General features: G+C 44.3%; 7 protein-coding genes across 7 annotated transcripts; 3 read left to right on the top strand and 4 right to left on the bottom strand.

Annotated features, from left to right (window-relative positions):
* Positions 1-245: 245 nt before the first annotated feature.
* Positions 246-1,940, bottom strand: L199_001387 (uncharacterized protein; the record flags this gene model as incomplete). Its single annotated transcript, XM_064887142.1, has 5 exons — positions 246-518; positions 598-972; positions 1,051-1,261; positions 1,366-1,764; positions 1,849-1,940. The coding sequence occupies 5 exons, from the start codon at positions 1,938-1,940 to the stop codon at positions 246-248; spliced, it is 1,350 nt and encodes a 449-aa protein (XP_064743214.1).
* Positions 1,941-2,367: 427 nt separating this feature from the next.
* On the top strand, positions 2,368-3,154 carry L199_001388 (uncharacterized protein; the record flags this gene model as incomplete). The annotated part of the gene is made up of 5 exons (XM_064887143.1): positions 2,368-2,383; positions 2,453-2,525; positions 2,612-2,633; positions 2,737-2,775; positions 2,885-3,154. 5 exons carry the CDS (start codon positions 2,368-2,370, stop codon positions 3,152-3,154), a joined length of 420 nt encoding a protein of 139 aa, XP_064743215.1.
* Positions 3,155-3,973: 819 nt separating this feature from the next.
* Positions 3,974-5,761, bottom strand: L199_001389 (ATP-dependent RNA helicase eIF4A; the record flags this gene model as incomplete). Its single annotated transcript, XM_064887144.1, has 6 exons — positions 3,974-4,156; positions 4,227-4,516; positions 4,580-5,045; positions 5,126-5,306; positions 5,400-5,477; positions 5,754-5,761. 6 exons carry the CDS (start codon positions 5,759-5,761, stop codon positions 3,974-3,976), a joined length of 1,206 nt encoding a protein of 401 aa, XP_064743216.1.
* Positions 5,762-6,228: 467 nt separating this feature from the next.
* On the top strand, positions 6,229-7,504 carry L199_001390 (uncharacterized protein; the record flags this gene model as incomplete). The annotated part of the gene is made up of 5 exons (XM_064887145.1): positions 6,229-6,387; positions 6,481-6,645; positions 6,709-6,788; positions 6,858-7,200; positions 7,283-7,504. 5 exons carry the CDS (start codon positions 6,229-6,231, stop codon positions 7,502-7,504), a joined length of 969 nt encoding a protein of 322 aa, XP_064743217.1.
* Positions 7,505-7,691: 187 nt separating this feature from the next.
* L199_001391 (uncharacterized protein) lies at positions 7,692-10,476 on the bottom strand (the record flags this gene model as incomplete). Its single annotated transcript, XM_064887146.1, has 5 exons — positions 7,692-8,990; positions 9,101-9,972; positions 10,043-10,161; positions 10,241-10,316; positions 10,392-10,476. The coding sequence occupies 5 exons, from the start codon at positions 10,474-10,476 to the stop codon at positions 7,692-7,694; spliced, it is 2,451 nt and encodes an 816-aa protein (XP_064743218.1).
* Positions 10,477-11,117: 641 nt separating this feature from the next.
* L199_001392 (UV excision repair protein Rad23) lies at positions 11,118-13,159 on the bottom strand (the record flags this gene model as incomplete). Its single annotated transcript, XM_064887147.1, has 13 exons — positions 11,118-11,228; positions 11,314-11,526; positions 11,601-11,731; positions 11,784-11,799; positions 11,866-11,994; positions 12,058-12,072; positions 12,129-12,182; positions 12,258-12,385; positions 12,458-12,659; positions 12,722-12,801; positions 12,868-12,940; positions 13,016-13,048; positions 13,124-13,159. The coding sequence occupies 13 exons, from the start codon at positions 13,157-13,159 to the stop codon at positions 11,118-11,120; spliced, it is 1,221 nt and encodes a 406-aa protein (XP_064743219.1).
* Positions 13,160-13,763: 604 nt separating this feature from the next.
* Positions 13,764-14,706, top strand: L199_001393 (uncharacterized protein; the record flags this gene model as incomplete). Its single annotated transcript, XM_064887148.1, has 5 exons — positions 13,764-13,810; positions 13,878-13,982; positions 14,257-14,348; positions 14,500-14,619; positions 14,687-14,706. The coding sequence occupies 5 exons, from the start codon at positions 13,764-13,766 to the stop codon at positions 14,704-14,706; spliced, it is 384 nt and encodes a 127-aa protein (XP_064743220.1).
* Positions 14,707-15,048: the final 342 nt, after the last annotated feature.

Genomic DNA, 15,048 nt, shown 5'->3' on the forward strand with positions numbered 1-15,048 from the left:
CAGTGTCAGGATGATTCACGTTCACTTTCACGTTCATGTTCATTTTCATGTCTGAACAACTCGACGTGACGTGGTGACTACGAAAGCGGAGTTCACCGCATCTCCATTTGTTTACAATATAAATATAGTGTGGTATGTAAACATATGAATAGGGTATATCTGCCAGTATAAGAGGTATACGCATACCAACCCAAGATGGAAATGATGTCTCGAAACAACCTGATGAAGATCATGGCAAATCTTGATCACTCAAGACCCTCTCTCCTCCTCCATTCCCTTCTATGGCTCTCACAAGCTTCCATAAACCCTTTACCCAGCTCATCTCCTTTCTCCCATTCGTCCACTTCCTCGTATCCCACTTTCGTATCACCCCATCTCTGCGAGATCACCGTGAATCTCTGAGCTGGGTTTTGGTCCGATGGTAAAAGGTATTTCTCAGGTATGAGTGCAGCGTATAACATTGGCAATGCACCTTGATCGGCGTATACGGGATGTTTGGTCGATCCTAGCAGACGGCACTATGAAGACGATCCAGCATTATAAGTCGGCATATGTATTGAGAGAAGGAATACATATGAGGAATGGACTTTCACTTACAAGTACGAATGACCAATGATAGAAGAAGAACTTAATCTTGACCCACCAGAGGATCAACCCGAAACCATTCATGAAGAAGTTGGTGGCGACACATCCGGGATCAGCCGTGAAAGCTCTGACAGGCCTTATCTGATTCTCCACCCCTTCAATGTTTGATGATGGCGAACCGTACTGTTTATCAAGCTGAGCCATTATCAGGTCACCCATATATTTACTTGCAGAGTATGATTTCTCGTAGTTGATCAGTTGGTAATCGTTGAGTGGTTCTGGAGAGAGTTTGGAGAAGGATGATGTACACGATGAGGTGTATATGATTCGAGGTTGGAAAGGGAGTGATGGGGGTGATCGTCGTAGTAATGGGATAAGCTCCTGTGCCTATCATGGAAGGACAAAAAGAATTTAGCTAAAAGTATCCAATATGTATCTGACCATGAATCGACTAATACAACTCACCATGATATAAGGAGCCAACACGTTGGTGCCCCAAACCAGACCCCTCTCACCATCCGAGCTCATCGCACCTTTGATCTCATACTGATATTTAGGTAGACTCTGGGCCCGGGGTAGACCCTCTAGTATATTCTGCTTGAAGAACGCTATCCAGTCTAATCCGGAGAACGCGCCCATACCTGCGTTGAGGTAGAGCGTGGTGATGTGGGGGTATCTAAGGTGAATGATCAGACAAGTTAATTCCATGCCTGCAAGGAAGCGTGCGGGAGTTCTTGATGTAAGTCCGAATGTAGGGCCTACCAAGGCTCCCCTACTCACTTTATCTTCAATCTCTCACAAAATCCTAGAACCCCATTCCCTCCACCGGGATTATCCAGATCCACACCTTCCCAAACGATCCTCAAACCCTCTTTCCAGCCTTTCCTCACTTCTTCCCCACCTATCTCCTGTCTTTCCTTCAACTCCTGCTCGTGCTTTTCCAGCAATATCCGTCTAGCCTCAAGTGCTTTCGCCTCACTTCGGCAGGCCAATATCAAAGTCAACGTCGGTGGTTCTTCTCCTATATATTTGGTAGGTTCGTCCAGCTCAACCTCATCAAAGTTGTTTCGTAACGAGGGTGGTAGAGCGGTAAGTTGAGGTGTTGATATTGGTATACTAGTTGAGGGAGGTAAAGAGAGATTGGACAGTAATTGTTCGCATATACCTAGACCGAAACCACTATACATCTCATCAGCTGGCTTAGTTTGGTTTATAAGTGTTACTCGTCCATAGCAAGAACATAGTGGATGAATGTTAACCCACCTATTGGCACCAGTCACGACTACTATGATCCTGTTATCATCCCTCTCTACTCCTTGGGGCAATTTGCTTGAATTTGAGCGGGTAGAGACCATTCTAGTTGTTGATGTTGGACAAATACTTTACGGCTCTATCTAGGTTGTTTCACCTTCCCTTCTGGATGGCAAACAGTCGGTGAGAGTCGAAGAACTGCGTGTATGCATAGATCTAAATGTATGCAAGTGTCTTGATGTTGAGTCGCACGAGTTACTGTTATCATGTTACCATCCCACATCTTCCAAACGGAGAGAAATCCAAAAACAAACACACGGACCTAAGTGTACTGTAACTCATCAGGAAAACGGTGATCGCCGCCACCGAGACAGTCGCTCAGACCACGTGACTTGACTTTCGACGAGCTACAAGCATTCGGTGGCCTGTTTTTTCTGGTCGACCTCATCTCGGCATCCTACATGAGTTTGAAGATCTATCATAGAGATCATTGACAAGGCTTATCGTATCGAGCGAAGAGTCGACTTCAAGATGGCAGGTCCAAATCGTACGTTCCTCTAGCGGCTCTTTACTATCGATTTGTAGCTGCGGCTGAACTTGCATCTTTCATGGTCAGTCGAAATCTTCAAATTCGGTTTTTACATGTTCTTTCCTATCTATGTCATGTTCAAATTCGGTGATCCAGAGTGGTGAGTGTATTATTCCATCGTATATGGTGAATAAAATACAGAAGGATGAGAATCATCTGCTGATGTTGCTACACTTGCTTTTATAGGTACGAGAGTTATGTACAACCTGTATGTCCATCAAGTCAACACTACACTTACCCCACTTTACATCCAACACTGAACTCCCAATATCATGAACATATGCTGATATTGATCCGATCTTTGGATATAGTATAAAGAAATCTTGTGGCCACCATACGAATCCACCTATGTAAGTTCATCTCACATGAATTACTGGCAACCTTTTTTACCGTATCATATCGATCTTCTTTTATTCCATCTCAGACCTGTAACTAACAGGTATTCTGTCCTATTCATAGCAACCACCTCGTACGCACACAGGCATAAAAGAGGAGCTAGCACGTATGAAGGCCGAGCGACTGGCCAAGAAGACAGGACGTCCCGTCGAGTCTATAACGGCTAGTGAAATTGAGGCTGAGGGAGGTATAAATATGGCGTCAGCTGGTTCTACACCTACTCCATCGACTTCATCGATCGTACCGCAGACTCAAAGTATACCGACACAGACGAGTGCGAGTAGGTGGGGTTGGCCTAAAGCCAGTGGAAACGATAATGAAAGATTAGTATAGGATATAAGGGATCATAAGGTTTTGAACGAATTGATTTTCGAGAGTGGTATCGATTGGAGGACGGATCTCTATCTATAGATAAGCAGTAATAACACCATCATCAGGACTAGTCATAGTCATATCAACCATTCATGTAATCTGAGTATATCACTTCTCCATATACTATTATACCTCACAACTCATAGCTCTCTGGCGTCTATGTGGATTGCATTACATTTTTCGGTCTTTGCAAATGTGAACGTAAAATAAATCTGGTTTCATTTCGTCCTTCAGAAACAAGCTTTGCAAAAACGTAAAGTAGTTTACCATGATATATTATTCTCCATGCCGAGGTTTGTTGATGGCCAGTAGGCATAACCAGGATCTGTCCCTGGTCCGAATCCAGGAATGCGCTTGACCTATTCATCCGCAAACCACATGCAATACACGCTAGAGCTTATGCGACAATACCAACAGGCAAGCAAAGCAATCAGGAATATCAATATCATGAGTTCATCCCTCTATCTACAAGAATCATTGTATTAAAAGATAGATGAAGGTGGAAAACCAAAACCAAAGAGAGAGAATGTGTATGACGAGGTAGGGAAAATACCAAAACGAAATTAAATACAAAAACAAAAACGATCATCTTGTAAATTGGATAATCTAGTTTGTTTCTCCAAAGCTAATCTACCTGCACAAATTTGTTTTGGTCTTTTACCTCTTCGTCGATTTAACCATGATGATGTGTATGGCATTTTTGGGTCAAAAGATGGAAAAGGGTGATGAGAAAGAAAGGAAACTCGCAAACTGTCTATGATAAATGTATACGTAATACGTTTAAATAAGATCAGCTACGTTGAGAGGCATCTCATCAACTTGAGTGTTGTAGTAAGTTTCAATTTCTCTGAGCATCTTGACGTCATCTTGAGTGACAAAGTTGATGGCCACACCTTTTCTACCGAATCGACCACCTCTACCGATTCTGTGGATATAGTTTTCTTTGGAAGCTGGGAGATCGTACTATTCACGCAGCGAAGCCAAGTGATCAGTCACACTAATGCTATCACCAGACGAGAAGAGGTGTACTCACGTTGATGACCAAAGAAACTTGTTGGACATCGATACCTCGAGCGAGCAAGTCAGTGGCGATCAAGACCCGGGAGGAACCTGATCTGAATTCTTTCATGATGACCTCTCGTTGAGCTTGGTCCATATCACCGTGCATGGCAGATACGGTGAATTCTCTCTCGTGGAGTTTTTGAGTCAACCAGTCGACCTTTCTTCGAGTAGAACAGAAGATAACGGCTTGGGTGATGGTGACGGTTTCGTAAAGATCACAGAGGGTGTCGAGTTTCCATTCTTCCTTCTCGACGGCAATGTCTGCACCCCAGCACATATCATCAGTACAGGGACAAATCACACAGGCGAGAGAAGTAAACCCACAGAATTGTCTAATACCTTCGAGGGTAAGTTCATCCTTCTTTACCAAGATTCTGATAGGGTCTCTCATGAATTTCTTGGTGACATCGAGAACTTCAGGGGGCATGGTAGCGGAAAGGAGGACGACTTGAGTCTCAGCAGGGAGAAGTTGGAAGATGTCGTAGATGGAGTCTTTGAATCCGGTAGAAAGCATTTCATCGGCTTCATCGAGACAGAACATCTTGACGGCATCTGATTTGAGGGCACCTCGGTTGATCATGTCGAAGACTCGACCGGGGGTACCGACAACGACGTGAGGTCCTTCGGCGAGCTTGGCCATATCTTCTCGAACGGCGGTACCACCAACACAGGCGTGACAGTCTACGTTGAGGTAATCACCGAGAGCGATAACGACCTTTTGGATCTGTTGGGCGAGTTCTCGAGTAGGAGCAAGGATCAAAGCTTGAGTCTTCTTGACGGTGGTGTCAATCTAGCAACAAATATCGTAAGATTGCGTAAGCAACAGAACAAAGTCACATGGTATCATGAAAGAAGGAAGGTAATGCTCACTCGTTGAAGAATGGAGATGGAGAAAGTAGCGGTTTTACCGGTACCTGATTGAGCTTGAGCGATACAGTCTCGGCCAGTGATGATAGGCATGATAGCTCTTTGTTGAATGGCGGAAGGTCTCTCGAAACCGTAGGCGTAGACACCTCGGAGGAGGTCACCTTTGAGGTCCATGTTGTCGAAGCTATTTAAGATCACTGCATTAGCTTACCGTTCCTTTCCTTTTCGATGCAGGCATGGAAGAACTCCTTTCATGAAGAAGGTAAAAGAGACTCACTTGTCGACAACTTGGTTCCAGTTGGATTCGATGAGATCACCGTTCATTTGAAGACCACCTTCGGTCTCGGTTTTAGGGCTATAACAAGGGAAAAGAAAGCAGTGTTAGCATTAGCTTACTTATTGACATGACCACAATGACTTTGCCACCGTTTCTCTCCATCCTGTTACCATTGCTTCCATCTCAGAGCTGGAAACTCCGGTGATCCGATGAGAAGTGCTCATCTTCTGATTCCTGATGCTATCCCATCTTCTCCCAATAATCGGACAGACGCGATCCCCAGCCATCCATCCGACATAAAGCCCATCTCATCACACAACCCATAACTTCCTCGTTGTCGAATCTTGTACTCACTCGGACATGATTGCTTTTTTGGTTTTTCTTGTGTGGATGATACTTTGTCGCTTGGCTGACAAGTATCAATCTACTTTTGAGCTTTTGAGTGGTGTTGTCTGTAGTTGTTTAATAGGTAACCCAGAGGTTATATGGTGAGGAGAGAGGAGAGCAAGAAAGACGTGCATGAAAAATTTGTATGGATATGAAAAATTGGCAGCTGGCACTCCTAAGTGGTAACGCGTGGGATTTGCCGCTGTGATTGAAAAATGAGAGATCAGGATCATAAGCTAAGGGAACAATAAAGGAGTGAGAGGGTATATCAGACGGAATTATCGAGTGTGGCACCGAATCACCCTCCTTACAGTATATTGAGAGCATCTGTTAGCAGCAGATTGTAAAAGATTATTTGGTTCTTACTCTTCGGTTGACCTTGTTGTCTTCGCACACCAGCAGAAGATGAGGGCGAGGAGAGCAGCTCTAGCTCTCTATACGAATGCCTCTTAATACTTCTTCGAACATCCAACCAAACGATCCCAGAGCTTTCAAACACCCTTCAATCCGTAAGAGATGGATCCAAAATCTGATCGACCTGTTACACTTCAGTCTGTTGAAAGGGGATATCGAAAGAGCCAAAAGAGCTTGGTCAATCCTTGTGAGTGACGCTGCTATCTTGTAATGGATACGGTCCGATATGCATACCAGATCCAATAGCTGATTACTACTATTCTCCTCCGCTGCGATACAGGTAAGATGTCGTGAAGTCAATTGGAAATCAAGATGGTATTGGGGATTATTAATCCTTTCTTCTTCTTCCTCCTCTACCTCGAACGATGGGTATGAGTCACAATCTCAAGGTAGAGAAGTAGAAAGGTGGTTGAATGGATTAAGAGTATCAGCAAGAGAAGAAGATGTAAGCTAGCATTTGTGTTATTTGAGCTCAACAGATAGCTAATCTCTTACTGCATTCTGGTAGAAACCTTCATTACTCCATGCACTCGTATTGCACCTCATCAAATCAGGTCAATATCGCCATGCATACGATCAATTAGAAACGTAAGTTAGCTGTCCAGATACTCGATACATATATCAATATAGCTTGTACTGAGTTATATCCACGAATAGGTATCTCTCCTCATACCCCTTCCTCTTATCTGGACCATTACATACATACGCCGGTCTACTATCTTTCTACCTCGCTCAACCACCCTCTCTCCGTTTGGATGGTCAATCACTACCAATTTCATCATCATTTCACGATAAACAAGCTCTTCGTCAACATCTCTCTGCTGAGGTTGAGCTAGAACGATCATCGCGATCATCATTATCATCTTCACCACCTTTACGACCTATCGACCATGACCATCTTCCTGCCGATGCAGCGGGATTGAGAACTGCTAGAGGTTGGTTCGTTAAAGCTTTGGAAATTGATAAGACCGATCAAGTATCGAGGCAATTTATCGATTTGGTAAGTTATCTATATACTGTCTGTCTCAATTCTCCGATTTGGTTATAGATATATGAACATATGAGCTGATCTGTATCGATAGATTGATAATCCTGATAAAAAAGGCATTAACGACGATGATGAGTCGGATGAAGAGGAATTACATAGGATCGAAGATAGTGATCAAAGTATGGAAGATCCTCAATCTGTGTCTGACACGGAGAATGAAGTCGAGGAAAGCGATAGTGAATACGGAAGTATAGAAGAGGGGTTATCAGAAAGAGATATTCTAGATAAGGAAGAAGGGTCGGATCAGGATGATTGAAAGTAATAAAAAGCGATGAAAGTGGAAAAAGAGTTGGTGACTTGATATAACTGCATCTACACAATTACCACGTATGGTAACAAGGTATCGTAGCATGTGCAAATCTACGAAGCACACTGTATCATGTCGTAAATCTACACTTTCATATCTCACTAATTGTACAAACACTATATCTTTGGTGCTTGTACTAAACAACCCCACCATAATTCCTCCTTCCAGTATTTACCAACCTAATCTCAGCGACCGGTGTCAAATTCTCACTTATAGCATCATCGTCTTCGTCAAACGTATAATCACTATCTAACGATTTTGTTCCAGTCGCTATACTACCTTTATCCCTCATCCACGGTTTGGTTTTCAGATCGATCTCATAGACTGACGATTCTCCTTCTCGTTCTGACTGTAATTCCACATCCAATTCACTATTCAATCCTGTTTCTCTACGTAATTTCCTAAGACGAGCTAGGACAGTTTGTAATTCCGATTGTCTACCTCTGACATCACTGCTAGTGGTCTGGCAGGGTATTGCAGGATCGTTCGGTGGTGAAGGAGATGGTTTAGTCGGACTCAATCTCGATTCAATCGACGTCGATCTCCTAGGTGGATTATAGAAAAGATCTTTACTGGTTGACGAAGAGTAAGTATGGATAGTTTGATTGTTACTGTACATGGAGGTGATAGAGTACTGATTCTGATTATGATGTAGCTGTGATTGTTGGATCACTCCACTCGTATCTTCTTCTAGATGTTGATTTTCTCTTGAGGCTTCGCGACCACTCGGAGGAGAAGGAGTGAGTGAAGGTCCCTCCAATGTCGATGAAGCAGTGGGAGAAGGGTATATAGTCTGAGATGGATCAGTCGATCTTCTATATACTAACGATGGTCTATCCACTGCCGAAAGTGTCGTAGATTTGGAAAACCATATACCTCGTTCGGTAGCTGTACCAGATCTGACTCTGGTCTGACCATCCAATTGTTGAATCTCAGGTTGGACAGACATTTTCCCCACTCCCCGTTGTAATTGTGGTTGTGGTTGTGGTTGAGATTGGCCAGGTGGACGTTGAGGAGATCGAAGGGAAGAGAAATAATTACTTATCCTCCTTGATGGTTGGTTATCCGGCATTGGAACGGCCTTACGTTTGATGGAGTTGTTCCTGGGCATTTTAGGTGGTCGGATATTGCTAGATGGAGCCACGTTAGAGCCTGGCTTGATATCCATATCGTAATGCTGATTGTAAATTTGATTTTGACTTTCTATCATGCTTGGCGGAGGCCACAGAGCCAGATCACTTTCGTCCACGCTGATTCGATCCGGTCGGTAGATGGATCCTACGTTCTTCTTGGCTGAGGTGGTTGATCGACTGATGGCCGTATTAGGTTGAATCGATTCTGGGTCACTCGGGTGAGAGCGGGATACAAGTGCGTCGAGGGATGATTGGGTGAATGTGGATGGTGTGAATGATAGGACGGGTGGTCGTCTGGTGGGCTAAGTATAATTCACACACACATAATTAGCATGACTTGTTATACATATACGAGTATATACGGCTCCATGAACCCTCCAAATCCTTGCCATAAGGAAGACAGCCAACTCACCCTCTTCACAACAACCTTCTCAACCTTCCCTCGCTGTACCCCCACAATCATAGGATTTCCAATCCCAGCAATTTGCGAAGCTATCATTCCCATACCAAATTTCGCACTTGGCAATCCATCTACCCCATTCCCATCAATAGTCAACTTTTGGAAAGTTCCTTCTATCGGATTGCCAATTTGCAATTTTGTCCTTTGTAAACTTTTCGTGGCAGACGTTGTCTTCCTCTGTACCAGTGATTTATTCGGAGCAGAACCAATACCAAAGGTAGAAGCGGGTGTACCAAACGTATTGATCGTATCTCTCCCTTTCTTCTTCCTCTTCCCTTCGACCAGATCGGATATTGTCTTTAATCTGTACCATATCAAGAACCCTATTGTTAAACATACTCTCGATACCAGGAGGACCGTCCGTCTAGAAAGGAGTATAATGAATGTTTGAGATCTTAAGAGGGATAATCCAATTTCTACATTAGCCAATATCATTCCTCCAATTAAGATATAGATAACTATATTCCTTTTTCGATCATTTGGATTATGAAATTTAGCCAAATAGCTCAAGAGAATCACTATCAGGATATATACCATAGATGATATCGAACCGACATACAGGAAGATATCGAATAATCTTTCGTCGGACGGTTTAGCGAATCGTACGAATACCTCGTCAGATCTCGATTTGAAGTAATTGAGAGATAAGAATGATGGTAAGATGCCCGCCACTAATGAGATAGGGATAAGAGGGGCGAAAAGGATACCGAAGAGTATGATACTGGATCGAGATTGGAGGGTGGTAGGGAGAGAAGGACGAAGTTCGAGGAGATATGAGGTGAGTGTAAGGTGGAAGAATAAGAGTGGAAGGGGTGAGATGAGTGCTGTGGGCGTGATCAGTCTTGTCAGCTTGAAGTGAAATATATGTGCGATGGTGAAGTGATGTAAACCCACCCAAGACTGTATCTTCCGTTCGGATGGTATCTAACCTTGGAGGAATAATATGTACAGTCAAGTCCCATGTTGTCATGGTCATGTAAAGCAGGATCTCACTAGTGAGGAGGATCAACGTTCTTTCAGATCACTATCAGTCAATATCACCTCCAACAAGGACATATCAGAATGATCAAAGATCAATGAGAAGAGACTGACAATCTCGGTATCTTCCAGATGCCCACCAATAAAACCAGCACTACCAAAATCAATACACCACTAGGAATATAGATACCTAAAGCAAACGAGCAACAGCCTCATCAGTATACTCCAAATTCTTTCCCATATTGACACAAGATGGGTGACCCACCGATATACTGCAATTCGCTGAGACCAAGACATCTAATGCTGGATATAGGTGAAAAACAGAAATTCTTGGTCGGTATCGTTGTCATCCTTCATAAACATCTTTCTTCGACTCGTTTGAGGGTTATTGGCGATTTGTCGAAGGTGAGGATCAACCTCGTTTGGGTGTCGAATGTTGGAAATGAATGAAAGAAGACTGTATAGTACGACCAGCATACGTTAAACTATACTGACTAGAAATAGAATCAATAGAAGATGATCAGTCGATAAGTATGTAATACTCGATATTCAACATCATCCAGCTTGGTTGTCAGTGTTTACCCATGTATCGCTACGCAGAATACAGATGACAATGATGATTAGCAATACACCGTACGGTACACGGTATACTCAAGGTTTGATGTCGTTCGTTGTTATGGGTATCCAAGGATTCAAGGAACCGAATTGAAGGTTTCCAGAACACATCCAAGCCACCAAGCGTGATCCAAGCGACCGATCATACCGTATCTGACCTTGATGAATGTTCCTGACGACGAAAGACGAGCGACGTATGTATTTATGTATCTCGATCTTCGACGGTGTCGGTGACATGTCTCATCATAATACATTATTAGAGTAAAATCAGAATAATCAGAAAGAAATGGTATCGGTTCGTTTCGATTGTATTTATATATCTCTCCACTCCACCTCGTTTCAACATGTCATTCTCTCGTGAGACACAATTGACACACTAATCATCTTCTCCTTGATCGAACAGGAAATTGGCAGCCAGCTCTTCGTTCTTGTCACAAAGCATATACGCTTGTAAAACCATTTGACGATCGAATCCGAGAGCTTCGAGCTGAACTCCAATCAATCAAAGACAATGAGCATCGATTCTCAAAAAGGATTATCATGACCTTTCGAATTAGAAGTGTTCCACTCACCCTCTCAACGGCAGCAGCTTCTTCCTGAGTCAAGTTAACGTGCATGACCTGGGGTCCACCAAATCCTTCATCCTCCTCGTCACCTTCTCCACCAGCTCCAAGTAGTTCATAGAGCGCTTGGGGGTTTTCGTTGATCAACTGAGCGAGTTGAGGATTCGATGCAGCGATTTGTTGTAATAGTGGTTGAATGAGGGCAGGATTTTGTTGAACCAGCTACCAACATAACATAAACGACCATGAGCTTTCCCCTCGCTACAGCCAGATCTTGAGCTGAAGATGGTACATACCTCTCGGATCTGCTGTAAATGAGGTGCATTGGCTAATCCACCCGCACCTGCACCTGCACCTCCAGCAGGACCTCCAGGAACACCACCAAGTCCACCTGCACCACCGGCTGGAGCACCTCGATCACGGTTCACTAAGCAGTCCAGTCAGCTAAGTTAACCCATACAGTATTGTGAGCAGCTCACTGGCAGCTTCAGCGGCCTAGCAAGACATAAACACAAATCAGCTTGGTCGAAATAAGCGACATGGTTTTAGCTGGGTACTCACAGCGAAAAGATTCTCGGCACTTCCAGCGGGACCCGAAGGCTGTTGAGCCGGTTGTTGAGCGGGAGCAGCAGGTTGGGCAGGCTGTGTTGATTCTGCAGGGGCAGCGGCCGGAGCAGAAGGAGCAGGAGGCTATTCGAGGAGAAAATCAGCTGATGCGACCGGTTTTGGCGATAAGTGATAAGCTGAACATACAGCTGGAGCAGGAGCCTGTAACAACGATGTCAGCGAGAACTCAACTGCCAAACAATTTGGATGGGACTCACAGCTTGAGGTTGACCACCACCTTGACCCATTCCTTCAATCTGAGGGATATTTCCCTGTATATTCGGGTTAGCTCTGCATCTGCATCATTGACAGGTTGGAACGCATAGTAATAGTAATATTACACTTACACTCATGAGGTACTCCACAGCTCTATCAGGATTATTGAAACTAGCTCTTAAAGCTCTAACCACCAGATCACGCTCGAAACCCATTTCCACCATTGAATCAGTAGCAGATTGTAATGCTGAACCGGTAACTACGTCAAAATCACGAACAGATTTGTCAGAATAACCATTTCCCTACTCTGAGTAAGATGAGAGCAACATACGGAAACCACTTCCAAGTCCTGATTCAACAGCGGTCGAGCTCTCCTCAGCAGCTGGTGCAGCAGCAGGTGCCTCTGTTGTAGGTGCTGGAGCAGATTCGGTAGTTGGTGCTGGGGCGGCAGCAGGAGCAGATGGAGTCTCAGTTGATGGTGCTGGAGCAGCGGGAGCTGGGGTAGATGAGGAAGCAGCAGGAGCGGCCTTGGGCTATATGATGTGTATAGATAATTGAGCGTGATTTTCCAGTCCAAGGAGGTAATTAAACTGACCTTTGACACCATGACCACTAAGAAGTCCTTTTCTTTGATCTTGAGTGATTCAACTGTAGCAGTGTCATTGAGAATCTTCCCTGGCGTTCATCATGTATAATCAGCTTCTGCGCCATGATGATATTTCGGTGACATTGTGAGCTAACCTGAGTAGATCAACTTCTGGTTCTCAGCGGGGAAAGTCTGTGTCTCCTGGATTTTCTTCTTGAGATCGCCAACCTACGTGAACGTGGATACATCAGCTATCAAGCACCCGAAATTGGATAAGCTACAGAAAGCTGAAGCTATACATACAGTCTCTGATCCCTCCGCTTCCACCGTGAAGAGCTAATTCGACATTGTTTGATCAGTTAGGTGGCAAATGCTTGCTCCCGAACCTTCGTTCGATGGACTCGGACTGACCTTGTTCTGTACGGTCTTGAATGTGATCTTCACCATTTTGAGTATTGCTATCTTACGTTTTCGTAGTGAAGATTAGAAGAACAAGGTGAGCTTATGATGAGTGGGAAGGAGGTTGATTGATGACATTCCGACCGACGACAGCTCATCCTCATCGTTGCATCTATCTTGAATCAATCTCGTCTTCTCCACATCGTCATCTCATGGCGCGCCATCGATTATCACCCTCATCGCGGGTGGCGTTGATCAGGCTCACAACTGGCTGGCATTATCAATACAGCTTTCAGGAAGTGCCACATCACTTTGGACCTCACCACAAGGCTGAATCGACATTATCGGGGCACGGCAAATCTTAACACCGACAGCTATTTTTCACTGTGCCACGCTCGTGTCCCTTGTTACCTGAGTCAGGTTTTGGTATCCTCGCTGCATGACTGTCTGTCTGTTGACCGCTCTAGCTCTCTAGCTTGCTGGTGCTGCCGTCCTGCATCGTGTGGGTAATTCAAGGTTTTTATCACAAAATTCATCAAAGTCCTTCTCCATCCATCAAGTCCTCATAACCTCGTACGTTCACCTACATACACTCACTTGATCAAACACGACCACCGTCTGACATCTAGTGCTATCATCGCAGTTCATCAAAATGGCTTCCTCTTCTTCCAAGATCAGGGCCTTCGAGCTCCAATCCAAGTGCGTAGAGATATCAACATATGGAAAGGAGAAAGACGAGGGAATGCTGATGGTGTTTCTGAAATAGGAGCAAACAAGATCTCTTGACTCAACTTAACGAGCTCAAGACTGAACTTGCCTCTTTGAGAGTCCAAAAGATCGCTGGTGGTTCCGCTTCCAAGTTGACCAAGATGTGGGTATTATTTTGGTGTCTGATTTATCGCAGATAAGAAGGAAGGGAAGAAGGGAATAGGACTGTATTGGGAAGGATGGTCGAGGATTAGGTCAAGGAGAACGAGAACGAGAATGGTGTGGGAGAAGAGGGAAGATATGGGTCACGATGTTGTTGTCTTTGAACAATCACCATGTTGAACTTGAAGTCAAATGTGATTGGATGGAATGGAATAGCAAGGAGCTGGATGTCAATCTAGAATAGAGTAGGTGCTGACTTCCCGTTCGTTTCACAGCAACACCGTCCGAAAGTCCATCGCTCGAGTTCTTACCGTCATCAACCACAAGCAAAGAGATAACCTCAGGGAATTCTACAAGAAGTCCAAGTGTGAGTGGAGTCTGTCTAGTAGGATATGTTAAGAAATAGGGAGGATTATCATGCTGACCAAGTACCGCTGTCTTGTCCTCACCATCTATTCAATTGTCGAATTTTACGATCTTCCTCGTTCCAATCGTACTGTCATGATTCACCCACACAGACCTCCCCCTTGATCTCAGATACAAGAAGACCCGAGCTATCCGACGAAGACTCACCCACAAGGAAGCCAACGCCATCACTGAGAAACAACACAAGAAGAACATCCACTTCCCTCAACGAAGTGAGTAGTAATGCGATTTTACAGGTTCACATTAACGTTGCTGAAATGATGTTTTGTCCACTCGCAGAATACGCTTTGAAGGCATAAATGGTTCATCTTAGTCCTCTATAGGTTGTTAGGGATTTGATGCATGGAGTGTATGATAAAGTACGATTCATCGTTGGGAATGGGTAGCATTTAAATTCCATGGATCGGGACATCAGTGGAATCCGCATGGACACGGACGGATGGGTACGCTGAAGTTTAGGACTGCATAATCCAGTTAATGGTCGGACGTGCGACATTGAGACTACCCTTCCTCCTTTCTTATGTCGATATACTGATGATACATACTTTCCACGCAAGGGTATGTTATGGATCAGAAGTAAGGTCGTCGAGGTATGACTTACAGACATCTCGTCCTTTCAGAGCCAATCCTTTCTTTCCTGA

The sequence above is a fragment of the Kwoniella botswanensis genome, chromosome 1 (assembly GCF_036426115.1).
Source record: "Kwoniella botswanensis chromosome 1, complete sequence".
Lineage (NCBI taxonomy): Eukaryota > Fungi > Basidiomycota > Tremellomycetes > Tremellales > Cryptococcaceae > Kwoniella > Kwoniella botswanensis.